Source organism: Eimeria acervulina, genomic scaffold (genome assembly GCF_000499425.1).
Source record: "Eimeria acervulina Houghton genomic scaffold, Eah_scaff335, whole genome shotgun sequence".
NCBI lineage: Eukaryota > Apicomplexa > Conoidasida > Eucoccidiorida > Eimeriidae > Eimeria > Eimeria acervulina.
Window position 1 is genome coordinate 11,249 of NW_013547456.1, and position 23,619 is coordinate 34,867.

Consider the following 23,619-nt stretch of genomic DNA (forward strand, 5'->3'; position numbering starts at 1 on the left):
TCATGGAGAGAGACGCCGAGTGAAACATGGTCCTCGCACCAACGCCTGCGAAGCACCCCGCCAGTCCTTCAGCCTTGCAGAGAGAAATTAAGCCCTAAAATGAACAAGCAACGCATACACTCTCTCCTACACCGCCCAAACGTTGTGTGCGCATTCACTCCGGCTAGCAGTAACATGGGCACACAGCAGGCGCTCCAGAGTCGCCTCACATGAAAAAAATGCTTGTAATAAAACGGAGTTTGATGGCCTGCAGAGGCCTCCACTTGCACTTGGAGCCTGAAGAGAGTCGCACGTCCAGAGACGAGAAAAAACAAAAAATCCATTAGCTGAAGCAGAGACCCACTGAGAGAGACAGGCGCAAATACTATAGATGGGAGCGACCACTGGACTTGCACTCGACTATTCGTCTTCCTCTTAAGCTCTTCTTCATTCATTTGAATGCAAGCTGACGTTCTCCACCAGCACAGTGTCCACAAAGAAGTTCCCCTGGTTTGAGTCGATCTAGAACTGAAGAGATTTGGCTGTGGGTGCACTGGCTGTGTGGGTCCGTGGGTCTTTTGCGGATACCTTTACGAGAAACAGCGCTGAATAAGGTTGTCTTAATTTGCTTGTATAAGTATACTACAGATAAATGCACACCGTAACCAATGTCTCTCAGTCTGTTAAATATAAATACGGTAGATGGATTAATAACGCGGGTCTTCGCCTGTTTCTTGCTGCAATACCTGATCCAAACTCAGAGATTAATGAAGTGCTTTTTACGCACCTGAGTTTCACCTTGTCGAGAGGCGCAGTCAGAAAGGCCGCACAGCCGGCAGCCGCCCCGGCTACAGACGCCGCCACGAGAGGGCTGCTGGGAGGAGCAGCAGAAGAAGAAGATGAGAGCGAAGAGGCCTCCACAGCCTCTGGCGGCAGCAGCAGGCTGTTCGCTACTCTGCCGAATTGCTGAGACAAAGCAGCAGTAGAAAAGCAACCTGGCATCAAGCCAACGGAGACGAGGTAAAGTGTATACAGACACAAGAAGACAAAAGGACACAGGGGGAACGAACGCAATGTAAGCAGCAGCAAAACCTGGGCAGACGACCAATAGACGGGTGGCACAAAGAATAAAGACGCAGCAGGTGCCGCCACGGAAGAAACATGAAAAAAAGCACAAAAGAACGCTCGGATGCTTCACACCAGCTCCTACGTGATTGAGGGTGAAGAAGATGGCGCTGAAGGGACCAAAAGATAGCAAAGTAGCCCCGTAGCCTCTGTACAGGCCGCGTAGGCCCCCTGTTAGCGCGACATCGGAGAAGGAAGGCCGTTGCTTTTTAGCTAACTCCGGCTGCATTGCTGAATATACCTGCACCAACCCCACAGGTGCGCACCAGTCACTTTGCCGCTGTCGTCTTGCACACTGAGAAGGGCGTAGAGACAGTGCATAGAGCCTCCCGCACCAGCACGAAGATGCTGCTGCATTCCGAACGCACTAAACATATGCAGCTGCAACTGAAGCTACAGCTACATGTTAGCTGGAGAACTCGTTCCGACACACCTGCAGACGCTCCTTGCATACGTCCATGGGGAGGTAGAGAAGGCAGGCGACGGCCTCTGCAGCAAAGCCGCAGACAGAATCCAACAGCAACGCCCTGATGAAGCTGTTGTCTGCTGCTGCCTGCTGCTGCTGCTCTTCGGGGCAGGGCGAGACGCGCAGTAGCCGTGCCTTGAGGGCTTCGTAGGTGCTGAAATATAGACAAGTCGCCGGCACTGCTAGTGCAGCAGTGATACTGTGCGCAAAGTGTCAAAAATACAGAAGCAACAACCCTTAGTCAGTTCAGCCCCCTTCGTTGTTGCACATATCAACAAAGAAACGGAGAGTAAGGGGGCATCAAGTCAGCCTGCTGCAGGCTCACCCGAATCCTCTGTAGAGGCCCCCGAGGCCCTCCGCTTGCCACAGAGAACGTAGCGTCTTTAGGGTCCTCGAGCCTCTTAGCAGTGTCTGTAGTGTGTGTGGGGCTGGCGTTGTCTGCACCTGAATGACAGCCTTGGCGGTGTCTAGTGGGTGCATGAACGCGCGAGACAACAAACCCGCCACTGAGGCAGAGGCCATCGTAGACGGCAACCCCTGCAAATCAGCAGGCAGGTGAGGGTAACGCAGACGCGACTCTGGTGCTGAGGCTTCCATTGTTTGGAAAACAGAGGCAGAGCTGGCCTACGAAGTCAAAGGGAAGGGCAGGAGAAGTTAGAGGTGCGGAGCCCGTTGGGGAAACCAATGGATAAGGAAGGGCCCACAGCCGTTGTTTGTTAGCTGGGGGCCCTTCTACATGTTATATCCATACACGGAACGCCTTCATGCGTAGTTAATGTACATATATATATACACGTGTATATTGTATATGAAGAACCGAAATTAGCAGAAGAGAAAGTGGGAAAGCCGCACAGTTCCTCTCAGCCACAACTTATGCCATCCATCTTGTGCCTTAATCTTTCTTTTATGCCCTTCTGAAGATCCGAAATTCAAATTTTCATCTTCTCTTTACAAATGAGGCTGTTCGATTGGGTCTTGGGGCCCCCCATCTGAACCTCGAAATCGTCAGCTGCCGCCACTACTACTTTATTGCTTTATCCACAAGTGAGACCAAAAAATGAAGAACCGCCTGCTGTGCAAAATGGATTTCAGCTGATTTTGCTGGGAAAGACTGCAAACATTCAGAGGAAACAGCGGGTGCATCACTGCCGAATCAGCGAGACCGCTAGTTCCCAATCACTACAGTGGTACTCATATTAGTACTCTGGAGGTCTATCCGGCAGAGAGAGCACAAATAATATATTATTAGAGGTAAATCAAGCCGCATTAGGCAGGGGACAAGGATAGCGAGCCAAGAGTTCTCTGCACGATCTGGGGCTGATTGTGAGACTGGCACTGTAGTAGGTAAGGCAAAAGGGCCGACTTGGGAATTATTGTTTTTATTCTTCCTCCCTTAGGGCTGTTTGACCCGGGACACTAATGCGAGACTGTTCTCTGATACTTTGGGGCCATATTTACAAAGCACTATGCTCGCAGAGTGTAGCGTATATACATCGAGTGTGCGCCTAATTAGGTATGCATGGAGCCTAAAATTAGGGGCGGCTAAGCGCGCTGTTCGCTCCAGCAAGCGCAGGAGCCATTTTAGGCGTGCCAAACTTGGGTTCTACTCAACGATTTGCAGTTCCGCCACAGCTGAGCAGCTGCAGGCGACCGGGTGGAAGTACCACGGCGCTACTCGTCGTTGTTTTTGTCTGTGTTTTTTGTTCTTGTTCTCCGTTTCAAAAGACCCTACAGTAGATAGGGTGCCTAGGTGAGCCTGGATTGCCCTCGTTTTTTCTCCAGCGCAGGGAGGTATTTAGAAGGGCGGGTCATGCAACATCGAATAGGCAGATGAAGATGAGAAAACCAGCCAAGAAAGGCTGTTGTATATCGGACATGAGGCGCCTCGACAAGCAGCTAGGGCTGTCGGTTTTATTTGAGATAAACTCTATTAGGTTTTTATGTCTCCACGTACCTACGCCCTTCTGTTTCTACATGTGAAGTCACAGACATAGACCTGCCCAATTAGCAGTGCTGTATGTACACTGAGCGGACAGCACTGGAGCTGCAACCATCACCATCAGGAACAGACAGCCAAGGACAGCGTCGTGCAGGGAAGGAAAGACTGCGGAAATTCAGTGCCGTTTCACAAGGGAAACTCCAGTGAAATTTGAGGTGTTTGTTAGGTTTAACAATAACCGGCAGGAGAGGGCATGGAGCGGATCCGCCAATTCTTACAGCTGTTGCTTACGGTTTTTTTCCTTCCAGTTCGAGGATTTGAGAAGTTTTCACGACGGCGGTACCCTGCGCTCTCGAGTGAGCTGAAAAAGAACTGCACCGGTTACTTTTGCAACGAAGCTTCTTGCCCGAAGCCCTTGACAGTTCAGGCCCGCCAGAAGAATACTTATCTGGTGCAGAAGTGATTTCTTTGCCTCTTTGGACTGACGACGGCCTTCAGTCAGCTTGTTTTATGACCCGAAATTACGAATTAAGAGGCATGAAACAAACCAAAGGTCTTACGGCAGCATTGGAATAGGAACTCCCCCTCAACCATTCAGAGTTCTCTTTGACACGGGTGCGTGTAGGAGCGCTGAGCGCCGTATACGTAGCGGTGCTAAAACGATATTATTTCGCTGCAGGCAGCTCGAACACGTGGGTGCCCTCCATCAGCTGCCATGTGACTTCCTGCCTGCAGCACAGGCGGTTCAACCCCGAGCTATCGGTGACCTTCAGTAGCGCTGTTTTCACACCAGCAGAAGCAGCAGCAGCACCTCAGCAGCGAACGCGTGTGACTTACGCCTCAGGATACATTGAGTCAGTGACAGGAAGAGATTCACTGCACCTGGAAAACGCGACGTGAGCACTTGACTCTGCCTCCTCTTGACAGGCGTCGATATGCAGCTCAACTGACTTCTTTCAGCCTCCATGACTTCGCATTTGGATTTGTTGTCCAACAGCCCGAGTACCCCTTTTCTGAACTTCGTGAGAGCAACGCGATAGCAAGCGAAAGTAATATTTGTTGTAAGGACATTCCTGTTGCAGCTTTCGACGGCATCGCCGGCCTCGGTGCATTACAATGTTCTCCTTCGTATTTGCTCCTGGTGTATTTCAAGGGAAAACAAATAAATTTCTTTAGGTTGCCCGCAGCATGAGCAGGGCTCGAGTTCTCTAATTCACTTGCTGCTTGAGGCGGGAGCAATTAAGCGTGCGATGTTTTCCATTGCTCTTCCTTTGAGTGCCTCCTCAGCAGGGGAAATAACTTTTGGTGGCTTCAACCCAAGGTAAGCAACGGAATATTCAGCAGCCCTTTTGCAAGGAGACACCCTACAGAAAAGTCTCTTCAGTTACGTACAGAAGGGCACAGCAGCAATCGCGTGGTTTCCGCTGCTGCCAAACCCGCGAAAGAAATGGGAATTGCGCTTGTGGGATGTGTTGATAGACGAGGCAACTGTTGGCGTCTGTACACCTCAGCTGCCTTGCACAGCAGTGATTGACACAGGCACTTCAGGCATAGGTGGTTCTCCCGCCTTCATCGAACAAATACTCGACAGGACAGGAGCCCTTTCTCTGTGCAGCGAAGCAGAAAAAGAGAACTTGAAACGCCTGTCGTTTGTTCTAGAACCCCCCCCAGGAGATGAGCCCCAGGCTTTCACAATTGATCCCAAAGACTACACGACAAATGCCTCATCTTCTCTCGACTGCACTTCCACATTCATGGCGCTCCCACTGCCCGCGGGACAAAGCCACACCGTTGTGAGCCAACTTTCAGAATGCCTTTGTTTAGTAGATACATATACACTGAAATATTTACCCACTTTTTGTACAATGCACACACATTCTGCGGGCGGATTAGATATTACTAAGAACGCCTTTAGGTGCTGGGAAATGCTTTTTTGAGGAAATTTTACGTCGTTTTTGATTACGGCAACAATCGAATTGGTGAGCTTTTTATTTTGAGGCATGGGCACTTGCCAAATAACATGAATGCCTCAGGATTCGCAGAACGAACTCGTGGACAGCACTCCACTGGCTCCTTCTCTATGCTGCAGCGTCAATACATGAGCGGCATCAGTTCAGTTTAAGTGAAAATTTAGGGCTGGAAAAGACGACTACAGCCAGCAACAAACCAACAAACCAACAAGGAGACATCACGCTTCCTTGCAGTGTCTCCAGAGACTCTGTAAAGCAGCCTCTGTTGCTGGTAGCACCGTGATACTCCATCGCTCCTCATGGCATCATGTTGCATATTTTATTTATCCCCTTAACTAATTCCTGCATGCCGAATGGCCGTCAAAGCCATACGTGATATACTAGCAGCAGGAACCTTGAGTGGCCCACACGGCTGAACTAACCCGCGCAACCCGAATGCAGATATGCAGAGTGTATTTATGGGATAGGCCCATGTCTAGAGCTAACTACAGCGAAGACGACCCCTCTATCTCCATGCCCTGGAACTACATGTAGAAACACCCGAGTTCGGCCGCTCTACGACAACAATGATCAACATTATTGAGATTCATCATTCTCTCCCAACTATGTAGCGCTAAGACTCTTGGAGGCTGAAAATAGAAGGGTTCTGAGTGTTATATTGCCTGATTCCTGCATTCTGTAGCAGCGGCACTGCTTTCTGATGTCATCTGTGGCGAAACGCTACGCTGCCCATACCCGCTGCACGACATAAAAACAACACACAGAATAAGAAATCCGCCGAGTCTAACTGACTTAACCATAATTGCTCTTTACACTCTTGTTTCGGGTCAATAAGCCTTTTGTTGGTTAACAGGAAACCGCCGCTTCAGGATTGGCCGCTTCAGCTCCTGGCTACGGCACTTCTTGCAGCAAAATGCATTATGTTTACATAGCTCAGGTTGATAAACACATTCATTAATATAGATATTATATGAAGCTTATTCAAACTAATAGTCCGAATTCCCCAGCAATGAGTCGTAGTTGGAAGCTGCAACTCCCACCGTTCCTGGCCACAAAACCAAAGAGCGCTGCTCGGCTGGACCGAGTGAAGAATGCAGAAAGATTTCCAACGTCGAAACTTAATCGTATACTTGTAATAATGGATATGTAAAGTAACCATCGTCTGAATTCAAGCCGCAAATGCATGTGCCGCAAGGCTGTTTTTCAACCGAGGCGGGCTGCACCGGCGGCGAGGATAGGGAGGTGTGGAGATTAGAAAAGAAATAAACACGATTTCGGTGAAACAAAAAATTGCATAACAGTGTCTTCAAGACGGCTGCATCGTTGAGTGTTTTACCAGTAGCTCCAGCCGGCGGAGTCCGCGAATTTCTGCGGTCTCGCCGAGCGGCGACTGAGCCGGCAGAGATGAACGCAGACGTTTTTGCTTCTGCTTTCGCAGACTCCTATCGTCTTTTGAATTTGTAAGGATGGAGAGCATCTTGAGCAGCATCGCGGATGCTCCCATCAGCCCTGCTGCCAAGAAGCGGGCATACGAGCTAGTGCTGAAGATTGTGAACAAGTAAGAAACACAGACCCATCCAACTGCAGCGGCTTCATGTTTAGCTACTGCCCTTGCTTTTTACTCAAGACTACTCGATCTGTGTGTTACTTACTCTGCAGCATCGTCCAGGCAGAGCGCAGCCAGGACCCTAACCTCTCCAAGTTCAAATGGGTGAAGGCGCACAGTGGTTCGCCTTTAAGAGAAAGGGTGCTGAACGTGAGCCCGCTGTTTCGGGAGCTACTGGAGGCTTTGGGTTTTCGGCTCAGGGTGGGCCGGCCTCCGCACGTGCTGACGGGAAGCCCGCAGGAGTACATCGTGTTGGAGGGACCAGTTGATCTGGACACTCTAGTTAGCAGCGGAGAGCTAATAGAGGCGGTAATCAGTAGCCTTCCTGGGGAGGAGATATCCCATCCAGGCGCCGCAGCAGCTGCAGCCTCTCCTCTTCCCTCAGCTGGCTGTCCGTCCCGGGAACGAAGCACACCTGGAGTTCAAGACAGCAGCGCCACTTTGTCACGGCAGCAAGGATCTGGGTAAGTTGTTTATTTATTTTTTTTCAGGGTTTATTTTTTGTCGTACAGAACTAAAATTTTCGTGGAGGTGACAGACGTGTGATCGGTGAGAGGCACTGGTTCAAGGCGCCTTTGCATTGCTGCTTTGCTTGTTGTTGCTGTGTCGCGGCGCGCAGCCCCAGTCCGTCGTCCTCTTCCCGCAGGCCAGATCCTGATGCGGAACTGGAGGCCATACGGCGAGAGCAGCAGGAGCGTTACAGACAAAGAGGGGTGGGAGAATCTGCGGCAGCGCGGCCTTCATCTACTCGCGGAGACGGAGACTCGGGACGCGACGAGTCGGGGGGCGGCTGGTTTTGGCAGAAGCTTGGCTGGGGAGGGAACAGCAATAATGACAACAACGACAACAGCAATAACAATAACCGAGGACGCAGCAATGCCTCGCGCAGGCCTCCACCCAACAGCAGGATGATGACGCTGCGCGATCTGCCCAAACCGCAGAGAAGAGGATGAGGTTAAGGTGGAAGGTCTTCCTTCCTTGTTGGCACTAGCGGCTCATTTCTCAGCTGTCTGTAAACCCGACAAAGGTATTCAGCTGATTGTCCACCTAACGAATCCCGTTACCTAGACTGGATCTGTTGCTAGAAGGCCGACGAGGGCCATGGGAGTGGCCTTCCACCTTAAGATCCTATTATTAGTGACGAGGCGCTCTGCGCTGCAACGAATGACGACTGGTGGCCAAAGCCGCGCAGCGGACGCCTCTGGTCTGAGAGTTGCAGCCATCGCTTCCTTAAGTGTTTACATGAGCAGATTAAGACGGTTGGCGTAGAGAAAATACGAGGAGAGCCGCCTTTGTTTCTCCTTACCTGCCAACCAGACCACTGCTAGCTGGGTATGCCTAGAGGCGGTGGGGGTTTCTAGGGCTGCCCTCCTCATATGTCTGTCAGCGATGCAGCAGTGCCATTGCTTTGGCAGTGCTCGAAAGATGTAGCTCTTCGGTTGAGTGAGGCGAAGCGTATGCGTAGCGTCTGTGTTGCGGCAACACACTGCATCGCCTCAGCCGTTCGTACAACTCATGGACAGCAAATAAACAGCTGCGACTGCTTCCCTCGGCATGAGCGTAGAAAGGCACTGCATGCATATACGGTTGAGAGGTTGGGCTGTAGGTAAGCTGGGGAGTTCGCTCTGCCCTTGTCGCGAAACGGCAAAATAACTTGCGATTTCGCCTTTCGTTTATGTTGTTCAATAAGGACTACCACTTGTAACTAGAGGATTGACTCTTGAACATCTGTCTGGACACTGGAGCAATACCGCCTCTGGTATTGCTGTAGTGACCGTTTGGCCTTTACTACTAATTCAATACTTATGTCGCGGTACTTCCCAAGGGCGCTGCCTCCCCGAATTTGAACTCGGCTTGTGGCCGTTGTGCCGTAGTGAGTCCCGTCACTCCTATGGCATGCGCTGAGTGGCTGCTACGCATAATGTACAAATTCAGATTATACGGACTACTAAGGCAAACGCAAATGCGTTGCCACTGATTTTACATTTTCGCAATGAGGGAACCAATTAGCAGGCAAGCGACAAGCTTGTCCCTGACTGGGGGTGCTGAGGAAGACGTACGGGTCAAAAGAAAACTCAGGCGGCTGGCAACGGTTCGAGATGAAAGTATGTCTTCTCTGTGTAAGCCGAGTCCTAGGCCTCAACCAAAATTCGTCGTGTGCTGCAGCAGAATCCGTGCAGCATGGTCTGTCCGAAGTCGGCCCGCGCATTTCTACTTGCGCGTATTCTGGCTGTTGAGAGCCACAAAGCGTTCAACGAATGTTAATAGTGCTCACACATGCAACGAACGGGGTTTAATTGCAGCAGGAGTTGCGGCAAGGTGCTTTGCAGTTCACGCAGGCTGCCTCCTCCACGCACCAAAACTTGGCCCTTCGGCCACCGTGCGCAGTATGCTTGGAGACGCGAGGGGAGGTTATTAGCTGCTCGGGGGGGAGACTCATGTCTGACGACGTCGACTCCACTGCGGATCACGGCATTCCGAGGACCCTCGTAAGGTCTGCGGAGCTAAGAAATCCCCCACAACGCAACGTATTGCCTATCTACCAGTCTACAAGGGTCCAGGGCACAAGAGCTCAAGGGACTAGGTCTGCTACGGAGAGACGGCGGTGTGCAATGAGCTGCAACGCACCTTGTTGCAAATAGTGCTGCAGGCCAACCCCACATGCACCTGCGACCAAGCCCACTATTGCTGCAAGCATTAACACAGTGATCAATTGTTAAACGCTTACTTGGCCTCTAGCGGCCAACTTGAACGCATGTAGAAGCATAAGTACCCACTTCAGACAGACCATCACGCTCTACCTGCGTGGGTCTCTGAAACCGGCTAGCTCTTCACGGTTCCTAGGGACCCGACTCGGGCAGCCAGATATTATCTATTTTTGACAGAGTATTGAATAAGCTTGCCACTCAGACGGGGAAGAAAAGAAGATGTACCGCTTCTTCCCTACAGCGCTAATGAGCGCGCAGAGGCGCCGCTTGCTGCAGACAGAGCTGGCTGTACTACACTGTTGAGGCTGTAAGGCTAGCCGACGGCAAAACCCCCTTTAGTGTAGCGCATTATATCCCTAATTATAATCACACTTATAATTTAAAGGTGTTTTAGTCGCTTCTTTCTGCTGCCCGGGGCGGTGTTTTGCAGACGTCGTTGTAGTAGTGCCCAGCAATACAATCGCTGCCTCCAAGTGTAGTACCAGTATTGCGCTTCCACGCCATAGCGGCGGCCGTTGCTTTGCATGGAGTTGGGTTTACCGAGCATTGAAGTATGCAAATTGAGTTCAGTCGTATATCGACTCTTCCTCTACACTCTTCCGTTTGTCTTGCCGCGACCCCTGAGCAACCGGAAACGCTTGCGGCGTCCTGTCCGTTGGCACGACGACGCTGTGGAGGCTAGTTGGGAAGCTGCGGACAGATGCGTCTACATTGCATGTTTTTGTCGGCTCACGTCCTCAGCAGCTCTGTGAGACTTCCGTCTGTAGGCGAGAGCAGCGGCGGGTGGGCATTCGCTCGGTTTGGCTTCTGTGCGTACTCTGTGCATGCACAGGCATAGTGCAACGGGGCCCCTGACAGCCGGTAAACCCCTCGCCTCGCGTCTTTGTCTCTAGAATTTGGCCGTCGTGCTGCACTTCTCCTCCCGCCTTCACTGAGCTGCCTGCTTTTGCCCTGCCCCCATTCTTTCTCGGGCGCGTCCGAGTATTTCTGCAGAGACGGGCATCACAGGCGGGTGTTTGAACTTGGAGCGCAGCGGCGGCGGTCGATGTGGTCTGCCACAGCAGGGTTTTTGGCTCAGCAAACCCGGCTGTACGCAAACACGAAGGGCCCGGCTCTTTTAAGGCAGGGGTCCAGGCGCAAGGAAGGCCAGAGCCGCTGGCTTCTGTTGCACCTAATTTGCTAACTTCGGAGTGGCCTGCCGCTTACCGCTTGTAGGCGGAGAGCTGCCAGTATTTTTGCGCGAAGGAGAGAGGCGGCTGTGCTGCAGCAGAGGGACGCAGAGGTCTCGGCCACTCGTCACGGGAGTGCAGCAGTTACCCGTCTGTCTTTGTCGGCATATCCTCAGGCACCACGCCACCATGGGGTAAGGGCCTGCTGCATAATTTGTTTCCTGTGAACTCCCCAGGCCCTTTCTCTCCAACCTTGTGTCCGTTCGGCGCTGCAAGATGTAGTCCGCCGTTCAATAATTCCACAAACTACTCCCCGGGCACAGTCCGTCTGCCTCTGCGTTCTCTGCGCTTGGCCTTGCAGCAACGCGCAGGGGCAACTAAGCCCGCAGGAGCAGAAAGACCTTGTCCAGGCCGCCAACTTCAGTGAGCGCGACATCAAAAAGTTGTACAAACGGTTCCGCGCCCTGGACACAAATCATAACGGAGAACTCGACCCACACGAGCTTTTCGACGTACCAGAGATTGCAGATGTGCGTCATTGCAGCTCCTCCCCATCATCGGTTCCATTTTTACACTTGAGGTCTTGGATAACCCGGGTTGTCCGGAGCTGTTGATGCTTGGGTTTGTATGTTTTTTATTTATGTTGGCATGCATATTTGTGCTGCTAATACTTGTTTTCTTCCACTTTGGAACACAATTTTTTCTTGTGCTCCTTTTTATGTTCTTATTTGCAGCTTGTATGCGTGTTTATTTCCCCACGTATTTCCCTGTGTCGTGATCTTTGCTTTGGTGTTTGGGATTCGATGCGTTTGTGTCTCCAGAATCCGTTGGTTAAGCGCGTGCTTTCGATATTTGACACAAATGGAGATGGCCGCGTATCTTTCATAGAGTTTCTGGTGGGTCTGTCAAAGTTAGCTGCCGGGACGGACGAAATGCAGAAGACGAAGTTTGCTTTCGACGTTTACGACATCAACAAGGACGGCCACATCAGCAACGGGGAACTCTTTGCAGTGATGAAGATGATGGTTGGAAACAACTTGAATGATCAGCAGGTACGGCAAACTACTTCACACCATTGCCAACTGTAAGGGCGTTGGCCTTGTTACCTTCGTGTGCCACAGATGGCGTCCTTAGCAGCCACCAATTTCATGTCTACTTTTCAGCGAACTGTATCGGGGATATCCAGATGTGCAGGCCCGAGCGGAGGTTCCTCGGGACCGTTTTTGCATTGTTCGTTCCAGGGGACATGATGGTGCACCGGGTCAGGCACATTTTTTCTCGTAGTTTATCATGCTTCACTGGGTCGAGAAAATGCATTCGTTCTGTCTTTACGCTGGTTGCTGCAGCTGCAGCAGCTGGTGGACAGGACGATAGTACAGGCAGACAAAGATGGAGACGGAATGATTTCCTTTGAAGAGTTCAGGGAGGTGGGAAGCAGCTAGTGTGCACTTGCAGCAGAAAGTATTAATAACAAAAACGGAAGTAACAACCAAGTGCTTCCGTTGTGTTCAATAAAGACAACTTTGCGTTGAGGAAGGGTGCATCAACTTGGGATGAAATGCGCTGCAGATGGTTTCGCACATCGATATCGCTGACAAGCTGCGAGTTGACGTTTGAGATGCCGCATGCATGCATCTTGCTACTTTGCGGCAGAGGCCTTCGCGGGTAGATGTTTTTGGCACGCTATCTGCACGGGACTGCTGGCGATGGGCAGAATGTCAGCTCCGTTCACGGTGCGGCCTCCTGGCACAACGGATTTTTCCATGGTAAAAGACTAATGAGCGCAGGAGTTGCGAAGATATAGGCTTAGCGTGGCCTAAGCCTTTGCAGGTACGACGAGTGCTTTGGGGTCCAAGGCGAACGTTTGCACAACAGGGAAGGGCGGATCAGCATCGTCACGAGGTTCCCGAATCAAGGACAAAGTGCTCCTGCAGCAAAGAACGCGGCAACGGGAACCTACGCAGGGGGTGTCGCTTCCTCACACTACGTTGACCCCTGCAACTGCGGCTGCTGCAGCTGCCATTCCCTCATTTGGGGGGGCTAGCTTGGTGTCTCACTCGAAAGCAACATACGGGCTTGAAGGCGAAGGCCGCCGGGCTTGCAGACGCTGCAGCAGCATATGGCATTACGCGCTTCAGAAAAAGGGTCACTACAGTAGCTGATGACACCTCCCCCTCGCGGTCTGTGCTGCGTTGCTGCAGCAAACTGCACAGCTCACCAGCTCGCATTGCAACATGTCGGCGAAGTCAGGGTCATGCCCTGCGTTTTCTTGAGTGTGAATCTCAAGATGCGCCACGCCGTCTATAGCCTCGCGAGACAGCTGCCCCGTGAAGTACCGCAGGCGCACCTGCGGCGCCCCGGCTCGTTTGTCCCTGCTTGAGACATTTTCTGGAATGGGACCTCTCTTCTTTGCTGCGTCTTGCAGCTGGCGGGCAGTGAGCTGCTGCAGGTGGCGATGGTGCTGCACAGTAGCTCACAGCGTACAAGAAGTCCGACCTTACGTGAAGCATGAATTTCTCCGTAGCGATGCACCAACGTTAAACAGACAGCCTTTCAGAATCCGGTGTGCGCTAGTCATGCGGCTGACTAGCTTCTAGGCGTTGTTGCATCATGACTACAGACGAGACAAAGATAATGAATGGCGCACTGTAATGAAATGGTTGACAAATCGAATCGAAGAGAGCTGCGCGCACAAAAAAACCCGACGACGCAGAGCGCACAGACCACCATCCCATGGATTCAGACCAGCAACGCGCTCGCATTTGGGCAAACTGAATTCAGGCATACGCATTCCCGCTCTCATCCTGGCGGGTAGCTTTAAGAAGGTTGCGCTATCTATTTATTTATTGTCCCCACTGAAACAGTAGACTGACACGTTCTGCAGCCATCTTCCACTCGGCCCGTAGACGCCGTAGGGAGTATAAACAGACGAGTAAGAGGCAGGCATTCGCGATCCAGTGAGAAGAAAGCTTTCCCGTGCTTTGCTCGGGTGGATAAAAACGATCTGAAGTGCAGGCATCAGCATGGAGCTAGCATCGTAAGTGGAGTGAATCCACATGCAAACACCACGTACCATGTGGCAGTTATTCTGACGCCAAGGAGTAGGGCAAATAGCTCCTGTTCAAAAAGTTAAGACCACTCAGTCCTTATCTTTTGCCAGTCTTACACCAGTCGGGGTTGTCCTCAGGACTGCCCTTGCACGCAATAACTCGGGTGGGCCGTATTTGCGTGTCTGCATCATCCTTGCCTGTATCTTGAGGCGCCAGCAGGAACAAGGAGGTCACTTCCCACTGCCCGACGCCTTCCGGCCTCCCCCTTCCTTCTGTGCCTCTAGACGAGAGGAGCAATTGAAATAACTCCCAAGCATCGCCCACTGCCTGCAGCAGCCACTGTTTTAAAACGTATGGCCTGCTCCACAACGCCCCCTCCTCTTCCGCCTGCCCGGCGCAACAACAGCAAGAACATGTATTTTCCTTGTTGCCCACCGAACTTTCCCACCGCAGATGCCCTGCAGGCATGCGAACGCCTCTCAGTTGCTGATCTCCTGGGCCTTGTTTCTTGTGTAGGTTATGGAATAGGAATGGTGGGGCAGCGAGCACGGAATCTGCTGGCGGAGTGCGCCGCATGCCGACCAAGATGATCAGCTGTGTTCGTGTCTGCATTTGCAGCCAAGCGCCTACAGTTCTACGTTTTCAGGGGTTTATGCTTTTACGAGCTGTGGGTGCAACTTCGTACGGCAAATTTTTCAATGAGGTCGTCCTCGCTGTAGCCGACGCGGCGGGCGCAGACAAAGGCCTGCAACATTCGCAAGTAGTGGGCGAGGCAATAGACTGCCAGCATCTGTCAAGTGTGCCTTCCCCTTGCAGTGCAGCTCGAGACGTTTGTTACATAATAGCCAAATGATTAAGCATGAGCTCACGTGCGTGCAATCTCTGGGCCCCCGTAACTGCAGGACGAGCCTTTTCCAAGGAGCAAAGGTCTCACTGTGTTCTTCGACCGCCTTCACGTCCAAAGGCGTCCCCAGGAGCTCCACAACTGCCGCATCGGACTGCGTCCATATCACACTGCAATTTAGTCTAGCATTTATGTGCTTGTAGCAGAATCCAGGTAGCACATGGATTGCTGTGCTGTAGGGGTGAAAATCGGATGCAGCAAGGCACACCATGCAGGCGTAACTGGCACACAATTGAGGCTTCAACGGGAGTTCAACACACATGCCACGGAAAACTTAAACGACAGTGACGAATATTTTCACTTTCCATGCGAATAATACCCGGCTATTTAAGTTAAAAACGGGGAGTCCAGGCACATCGCCCCAACACGCTGAACCACATACGTTCGACGGCGGTTCTGTTGAACATAACTGAGACACCTGATAGATGTCAAGGGAATCAGCTAGTGGAAGCTAACAAACAGACAGAGCAGCATGCAGAAATGCGGAGGGAGGTGAAGAAGTGACCCAAAACGCGAACCTGAAGCATCGACTTCGCTTCTTGCAAGTAAGGATGACGCGATTCGCGCGTGGCGGAGCGCCTGCAAGGCAAACAGTTTCGGGAGTTAACTGCTTGTTACACTGCACCCCAATAGACTTTGGCTCTTCCCTTGTAGCTATCTACACTACTGTTTTTAGTGCTGCTGCTGCTTTCCGCAGCGAGATGCTGCTTGCTTGTCTGTACAGTGTGCCTTGTCTGTTCGCCAGCAAGCCCGCTAGCTATCGGCTATCGACCGGCTAGCTAGCAGTTACGTAGCGAGTTGAGACCACCGAGGCCTCATGCTTACCACGCTTTGAACGCAACTGCACCCGCGAATGCGCAGCTCCAGCCCAACGAGATGAACACGAGGACCCAATCTTCTTTCGGCACTCTACGGAGGCGTAGGGCCAGATGGCTTCGGCCTTCGGTGGTCCAAATAGGCCCTCCATTAGGCAGAGGAGCGCCTTCCTGGGGACCAGACAATCTGTGGGCTGCCCCTGCTGCACCTTCTGAGAGGCTTGAGAGATGCCGAGGTGTGTTGCCTGCAACTCCCCAACATCGATCTGGAGCCCGGCCTTGCACCGGCCTGCTGCGCAAAGCGAGTTGGCAATGACGCTTCCAGAAGTCCTCAGGCCTGTTTTTCCAGTGCCCTTTAAGTTGACTGTAGAGTCCGCCTCGCAAACAAGCAACAGGCCTGCCCAGAAACCCTAATGTTTGGGGGCATGGACCCCCGCACCGCAGGACGGCGAGCGACAACATGCCGATCAAAACCTTCGACTCTGGCGCGAGCCTACAGCCTACGCCATGACAACACACGGCTTTCTATCCATCAATATCTGGAGATGTGCAGCATCGCGCGACGAGCCTCCGCAGCGTCGCTTGCTTCGACATTTCGATTGTGGGTTGTGTTTGCACCTGAAAAGTTACAAAGCTAAGGAAAAAGGTGGTCCCATACATATATGTACATATTTGTCTTCTGCCTTTGACCCCGCCGATGCTAAAGAAGAGGGAATAATCGAGGACAAAGGACGGGGGTTCGAACGGAGCGAAACCCGCAGACCTGCCGATTGTAAGATGTCGATCTCGGGGCACGCAAGGTAAACAAATTCAAATAATTAGGTAGAATAATAAAAATACAGGTGAAACGACTTTGCACACACAACTCGTAGCTCAGTGGGTTGCCGCCGCCGACGGGCCAAACGGCCCCACTACTGTTTAGAATCGCCGCTGTTCTCAGGAATAGCGGTAGTTTGAATTCTTTGGAATTACCAACGAAATGCCCAATCATAAAAACGGTGCATCTCTTCTCGAAACTCTTGGGCTGGCCCCCTGAGGGCCAGCGCAACCCTTGCTTCGTCTTGTCCACATTGCCCTGCCCTCCGCAGGGCAAGCCAGCCTTCGACTGAACGGCTGACAATCTGCTGACTATATTATTTGTCAGTGTCGTCGTATTTTGCGGCTTTCTGATATCCTCGCGATGGATTGGTGGCGTTGTCTTAGGCGCTGCGGAAGGGCCGTGTTGACATTCTCTTGTCTGGTGCCTTGCATTTTGTTTAGCACGGGAACGGCAGTTCTGTGGCCAGCTGCAGGTAAATCAGGTTACTCCTTTCGCTTGGTTGCAAGACATACAGCAGCGCTTCTTCCCCCTGTAGCACCGGACGACGCAGCCGCTGTCTCGGCGGTGGCAACATATGTTCAGTGGGGTTTCCCTGCAGCTGCTGCAGCCAACGGCCAACCCTCACGGACTCACCTGTCCACCGGTGGTCAGAAGATGCAAATCGTGGGACTGTTGCCTGCAGTAGGGAGAAGCCAACCAGGGGGTTCCTGGGCCCCTACGACATGGCACGGCCGTACATTGCCCGCCTCAAGCGGAGCCACACCGCAACCATTCGCTGTGCGGCTAGTTCAACCGAGCATCTACGTAGGTAATTTTCCTCCAAAAACCGAACTTCTTGTGGCCCCACCGTGCTAACAAACTTTAGCGCGCTGGGAACATAAAGAGGGTATTTGACTGAGCCTCTTACATTCACTCAGCCACAATGCGTCAATGCGGTGACGGCGTTAAGGCTTTGCCGTTCCCGTCAGATGGGGCAGTGACTCATAAAATGTGGTGGATGGGGCAACTGCGTGCTGTGGTTGGGGGCTGCGTGGTGCAGGGCGTCTACAAATACCTAATAGAATCGCGAAAAGTGGAGCTGAAGCAACTCGAGAAGGAACTCGAGGATGGGCGCAAGGCTGTGGTGTATGAAATTCAACCCGTAAGTGCCTGGAGGCGACTCCTCAACAATCTACTCTAAAGTGTTGCATGCTGGTTCGGTCGGCATTTAAAAAAAGCAACATCGCATGCAACGAAAAAGTGTTCGATATGAAACTTTGTTCCAACCAGGCTTCAGCCGTTGAAGGAACCATACGGCTGGTGGACGCGCCACCGGCATCATTAATGCCTGTTAGTCTTCTCCAGGATCAGCTGCTCAAGTGATGGCTGTAGTGTGATTGTTACAAGAAGGCAACACTTGCACCAGGCTAGACAATATAGTCTCTTGTGGGGTATGGCTAAAGGCCTGACGTTACTGTTTGGAGCTGCCTATATCGTCTATGTACCATTGCATTACCAGAAGCAAGGACCGTAGGAGGGTCTATTTGCTAGTATCGTGAGAGGTGGTGTAGGGCTCGAGCAGCAACGGCACTGCACGCACTATCTGTTTTGCTCGTGTGGAGCCACATTCTTCTGGGTGTGCGGACAAAACCGGCAGAGCTGTCCAGTTAGTTTTATCACCCATCCTGGTCGTCCTCGCTTCCCAGCCCGTGTCTACTGCAACTGTGTGTACTTCGGTGCTCGCGATGTTGCGGTGTGGTGGTCTCATGTGTTGGGTCAGCAATGCTGGTATCCACACGGACCTCTGAGATTATTAATTGACTTTTACCTTTTTAGTTGAATGCACTTATACACCACATTTTTCCCTGTGTCGTCTTTGAGCCAGCTGTCTGGAGCTGAGGGCCACTCATGGAGCCACTGTCACGACGCGCCTGGTGATTGGTAAATAGCAAGCGCGTTCTTCAGTCTTCCTACCTCTACAACTCCTTCGGAATTTTATGTATGTAGGAAGGGCTGGTCTGCGAGGGCTTCTGTGTGCCCTTCACCAAGGGCACAAGGGCTGGACATGGCTTCTTACAACTGCTGCCGACTCCTGGGGGCTGGGCTGGCCTTATCGGCTGCGCTCTGTAACCAGTTCGCTCTAAACCTCTTCAATACATTTTTCACTTATTTCTGTTTTGACAACGATACTCAACTGCAGTGACTGACACGCCGCAGGCTGCAGCCTTTTCTCTAACGTGCCGTTCCGGTCAAGACAAGCCCACGAACGGCCAACTGGCCCAGTCGCGTCTTTCGAATAAGCCGCACGCTTTCCTTACCGCAAAATCTGCAACAACTTACTTCGTTCAACACATAAAAGGAGGAGAATCGAGAAGGAGCTTGCGGATCAGGGTGTGTGACTTCGCTGAATCCTCTTAGGACACCATCGGCTTGGTTTGGAGCGGAGCACCTCCAACACAAGAAAACAGACACAAATGGGCCCGCCGGTCCCCCCTTCGCACCAGCCCAAGGCAGTGCGAGCTGCAGCCGCTAAAGCTGCGTCAAGGGGGCGCCGTTCTGCCTTGCGGAGGTGGGCCAGCGTGGCGACCTCCAAGGTAGCTTGGCTAATTATCTTGCTGGTTGCTGTCTACTTGGGCTTTTTCTATCGCCCACGCGTTCTTAGATATAGGTACGAAATACTCGGGGGTCCTGGGCTAGATTCTGCATTCAGTGCTCCTACTCGCCACTTCCGGGTGGCAGTTCGAAACGACGATGGCCGGGAGCTGCCCACTGGATTCAAAAGAGAAAATGTGCGTCTTACTTGGAGTATTTCGCCTTCTGTCCCGGAACGTTTTGGACAATCCGTTGTGTCGGAAGTGTACGACATAGGTGAAGGCGAATTTCGAGTAGCTTTTCGGGTCAAGCAAGGCGTGCCCAGCGGCCACGAGCTGCGCTTGAGGATCAGTTATGTCGACAAGCAAACTCACATTTCTATTTCACCTCTTGACATCTCAATACCTGGGCCCCTACATGAGCCTAGTTGCAACGCCCCCGTCGAGCCTTCTGTCTGGACGCAGGCCATGGGCTGTCCGCACACCTTCCCCCAACTGGAAGAGGTAATTACAAAGATACTGGGACAGGCTTGAGTCCATTTGAACCTCCCACTAATTCAAGTATTGGGGCACCCTAATGTTGTTGCTTATGAACCTTCAAGTAGAATACTAATGCGGGGAATTCTAACTGTAACCACTTTGTGAGCTCCAATGTTTCCACGCTTAGGTTTCTTTGGTGGGCTCAGTAGCAAACCTTTCTGGTTCTCCATTTGCATGCAATTCCATGAAGTCAAATTTGTCGTATGTCTGCTCCTCTGCATCTCTGGGAGATGAAGGGACTCTAGGACGGGTGTCCTGAATTTCAACTTCCGCGGCGGGCTTCCCCTGCATCGCCAGTGCCACTCCCGCCGTTTGTGGATGAGTAGTTGTATATTTGCTGAATTTCGGAAGAGAGTTGGATGTCGGTTAACTACCTGAATGGACCTGTATGCTCCAATGTCGAGAACAAAGTGTTGAACTCCAGTGCTACGCAGGTGCTTGCGCACTACATCTCTTCCCTATTGTTACCTGCAGGATTTGAAAAATTTTGAGGCCATCGATCTCGCCAAGCTACGGCAAGCTATACCAAAACTACTGGAAAGGAGCTCTGCAACTTCTCTGTTGCATTATGTTGTCAAAGACAACCAGGTGTTCAAAAAGGCACACGGTCCTTTCCCAGCTTTCTCGTATTTCGCGGATATGGTCCTTCATCAATTAGCAGCTACCGTCAAATTGCCTGGTTAGTGAATACACGTTCAAAGAAACATCCAGCTAGGAGACAGTTTTGGTTGGCTTTGCCTACCCACGAAGTCATTATTACGTTAAGCATTTACGATGCTGTTTGTGACGGGTGTTGTGGTGTATTAGCTCCCCTCCACAGAAATCCAGGCTGTGCCTCGTGAAGCGTCCGCCGCGCGTGTGAGCGTTCACCTTGCTTCCTGCGGTGTTCTTGTGGAAGGGCTCCCCACTTGTGAGCAGCTCCTGTTATGTTGCTTGCAGACGTTGAATTTGTGTTGAATGTGGGGGACTGGCCTCTTGTGGGGAAATCTTGGGGTGAAGAGAGAATTCCGGTCTTCTCGTGGTGTGGCTCCAACGATTCTTTTGACATGGTTCTTCCGCAGTGGGACGTTTCGCGCTCGACAATCTTGGGTAACAGCGACTCAAATCCGGATCTTCTGGCATCTCAGGTACGCAGGAGCAAGCGAAAGATACATCGCGGCAAGAGGCAACAGCAGTTAGCTTGCTAGCGTCTCCGTGCTAACTCCATTGAGAGAGTTGCCTATATTGTAACTGGTCACGCACTCTGCGTGGGCTCCCCCGTATGCATTTCGAATGATGGGGCCTTTTTTCTATTGAGGCTTTTATGGAACGACATTTTGCACCAGAGCTTTGACTGCGGCTGATACTACCACTTGCGGCTTGGCTTGTGTGTCGTGTAGGGCTGGGGCCTGAGTGCTTGGGAATCTCGAGATCCCCGAGCGGCATTTCGAGGACGCGATAGCAACCCCGTTCGCGTCAAACTGGCACAGTTGTCTGCGCTTCATCCAAATCTGCTGGATGTAGCCATCACCAGCTGGGAGAACGACGAGAATTTCGAAGCGGAAGAGCAGCTCGGTGGAGGCAGCAAGAAGTTTATCAAGCTCCCCGAGTTCCCCAAGTACAAATATATTCTCCAGCTTGATGGCACAGTAGCTGCCTACAGAAACCCGTACCTGATTGCCAGTAAGATGGCCAGACTTGCTGCCTTTTCTAGCCCGTTGATCCCTTCTGGCATGCAAATGCCCTTGAAAAGTGGAGGAACACGGCTGCTGAAGTGTAACCTGCTAGTTTCAAGGGAGATTGAGCTTAGCGCTGGCGTTTTTCGTGCCTTTAATTCATCTTCCTCAGGTGGAAGTTTGCTGATGAAACAAGACAGTGTTTTTTACGAGTGGTACCAAAGGGAGCTTTCCCCTTGGGAGCATTACGTGCCATTCGATGGTACCGGAGAGGACTTGCTTTCGAAGCTGCAATGGGCAAAAGAGCATGATATGGAGGCACAAAGGATAGCAGCCAATGGTACGAGTCTTTCATCAGCACATATTTCCATGTTTGCTAGCGATGGCAATGTCTGGATGGAGCATGCGTAGGCACAAATAGAAGGACCGTAGGTGTGCACCCACCAGCTAGCCAAGAGGCGAGGCGTGTGCATGCGAGAAAACAAATAACGACCAGCCCGCCAAACGGCACTGCACTTCGTAACTTGTGAGGGGCCTTGCTTAAGGTCAAGTCCGTGAGATGAGAGACAAGCAGAGTGTGCTTTTCCCTCTGGGCAGCTCGACAGTACGCGAAGACCAATCTACTCCCAGAGCGCGTCTTGTGCTTTTACTATAAAGCGCTAGAAAGTTATGCAAAAAGACAAATAGGAACCCCCAATATTAAGGAGGACATGATATGGGTCCCCCCGCATCAGCTGCCAAAATACAATACGTGCGGCTCCCCAGACCCTCAGTCACTATTGGGTGATTATCCGGTGGTGCCTCTTCACCCGTCCTCAGAAGAGGCAATTCTGTCCCAGGCAGACAAAGTGAGTTGGACTCGACCAGTTGATGCCTTGCTGTGCTCCTTTTGTGTTGTGGCATGTGCGGTAAGCATGAATCCTGTGCTGGCTTACTCTCACGCGAGCGATTACGGCATCACCAAACTCAACGAAGTTGCCTAATCTGTTCTCCTTCAGGATGCAGTCGTGGTTGTCTACTCGGCGTTTTGTAACAAAAGTGCACGCATTTTGGCTGATATTTTGATCATGGCGAGAATGTACAAAGCTGCTGGTGCTGACCTGCTGTTCGCATCTGCCGAGACTTTTACGGTACAGCATCCGATTAAGTGGATTCAAGCCACGAACGGACCGAAACTTTTCTTCCTAAGAGCAAGATCTAGCAACCCCGAGCAACTTGATGGGCAGCTCACTGTGACGGCAGCTGTATCGTTCATCAACTCAAAGCTTCAAAATGTGCAGCACCACATTAGGGCTCCGCCCGAACTGGAGCAAGTTGTTTCGGATCCTATCCCAGAAAAGAACGATGGACCAGTGAAGCAGATAGTCGCGAGCACGTTTGAAAAGCACGTGTTGAGTCCAGACAAGGTAATGAGGCCACACGCTTTTTTAATTCCAAACGAATTGGGGCAACCTCAACATTCCGCTGCTCTCTCCCAGGTATATAGGAATTTTCACTAGAGCCTGAATCGCTAAAACTGCCGATGTGCCATTCATGTTGCAGGACGTGCTTCTCATGGTGTCAGCCCCATGGTGCGGTTACTGCAAGAAGATAAGGCCAGCGTTTTTCCGCTTTGCTCGGGCAGCTGCTGCGGACCCAGCGGCAGCCGCCGCGCTGGATGTCGCAAAGATGAATGGCCCCACAAATGAAATTAGACATCCCGGATTTACCATTACACACTACCCAACGATTTGGTTTATCCGAAAGGGAGAAACCGAGCCCATAATTTTCTCTGGGAGCTCTACAGAGGAGGGCTTTTTAACGTTTGTAAAGAAGCACGCAACGGAACCTGCTGAGTTAGAGGGAATCGTCACACCACCAAAAGCTGCCACTCGCTCAAACCTTTCCATGAAGTATCTCCAAAGCCAGACCGGTTCTCCTATTCTTAGCATTGATTCCGACGGCTTCTACGAAAACGTCCTTGACAGCGAAAAGGTACTATCGATGCTCTAGGCTGCCCTTCTTTAGTTCCATCCTTCCTGAGTTTATACGTCCCCTAGACCACGATCCACTTCAAACGTCAGATCATCCGCCTCGCTGCCTCATTACCTCCCACACAAAAAAACATTCACCCAAAAACACAAATGCCACCGTGCACGAATACCCGTTGATTTTCCTTCGTACAGGACGTACTGCTGCTTGTGTACGCCCCTTGGTGTGGGCACTGCAAGAAGCTAGAACCTATTTATGAAGAATTTGCAAAGCTAGCAGCGGAGTCCAAGTCAGCAAGCGAGGCCTTAGTGGTGGCGAAGATGGACGGAGCA

The 23,619-nt window shown here is 51.7% G+C and overlaps 6 protein-coding genes across 6 annotated transcripts; 4 read left to right on the forward strand and 2 right to left on the reverse strand.

The window, feature by feature from the left end:
* On the reverse strand, positions 1-2,167 carry EAH_00033540 (mitochondrial carrier domain-containing protein, putative; the record flags this gene model as incomplete). Its single annotated transcript, XM_013392235.1, has 5 exons — positions 1-73; positions 767-945; positions 1,190-1,345; positions 1,538-1,769; positions 1,896-2,167. The coding sequence occupies 5 exons, from the start codon at positions 2,165-2,167 to the stop codon at positions 1-3; spliced, it is 912 nt and encodes a 303-aa protein (XP_013247689.1).
* Positions 2,168-6,945: 4,778 nt separating this feature from the next.
* EAH_00033550 (hypothetical protein, conserved) lies at positions 6,946-8,038 on the forward strand (the record flags this gene model as incomplete). The annotated part of the gene is made up of 3 exons (XM_013392236.1): positions 6,946-7,037; positions 7,139-7,549; positions 7,705-8,038. 3 exons carry the CDS (start codon positions 6,946-6,948, stop codon positions 8,036-8,038), a joined length of 837 nt encoding a protein of 278 aa, XP_013247690.1.
* Positions 8,039-11,151: 3,113 nt separating this feature from the next.
* Positions 11,152-12,579, forward strand: EAH_00033560 (protein phosphatase 2b regulatory subunit, putative; the record flags this gene model as incomplete). The annotated part of the gene is made up of 5 exons (XM_013392237.1): positions 11,152-11,156; positions 11,324-11,492; positions 11,784-12,014; positions 12,309-12,389; positions 12,532-12,579. The coding sequence occupies 5 exons, from the start codon at positions 11,152-11,154 to the stop codon at positions 12,577-12,579; spliced, it is 534 nt and encodes a 177-aa protein (XP_013247691.1).
* A 278-nt stretch (positions 12,580-12,857) lies between these two features.
* On the reverse strand, positions 12,858-16,735 carry EAH_00033570 (hypothetical protein, conserved; the record flags this gene model as incomplete). Its single annotated transcript, XM_013392238.1, has 8 exons — positions 12,858-12,890; positions 13,181-13,434; positions 14,129-14,399; positions 14,698-14,757; positions 14,882-15,010; positions 15,435-15,495; positions 15,742-16,128; positions 16,704-16,735. The coding sequence occupies 8 exons, from the start codon at positions 16,733-16,735 to the stop codon at positions 12,858-12,860; spliced, it is 1,227 nt and encodes a 408-aa protein (XP_013247692.1).
* A 738-nt stretch (positions 16,736-17,473) lies between these two features.
* Positions 17,474-17,913, forward strand: EAH_00033580 (hypothetical protein; the record flags this gene model as incomplete). Its single annotated transcript, XM_013392239.1, has 2 exons — positions 17,474-17,692; positions 17,821-17,913. The coding sequence occupies 2 exons, from the start codon at positions 17,474-17,476 to the stop codon at positions 17,911-17,913; spliced, it is 312 nt and encodes a 103-aa protein (XP_013247693.1).
* A 2,387-nt stretch (positions 17,914-20,300) lies between these two features.
* EAH_00033590 (thioredoxin, putative) lies at positions 20,301-23,308 on the forward strand (the record flags this gene model as incomplete). The annotated part of the gene is made up of 7 exons (XM_013392240.1): positions 20,301-20,340; positions 20,601-20,788; positions 21,041-21,323; positions 21,489-21,656; positions 21,980-22,164; positions 22,438-22,722; positions 22,859-23,308. 7 exons carry the CDS (start codon positions 20,301-20,303, stop codon positions 23,306-23,308), a joined length of 1,599 nt encoding a protein of 532 aa, XP_013247694.1.
* Between the last annotated feature and the right edge of the window lie 311 nt (positions 23,309-23,619).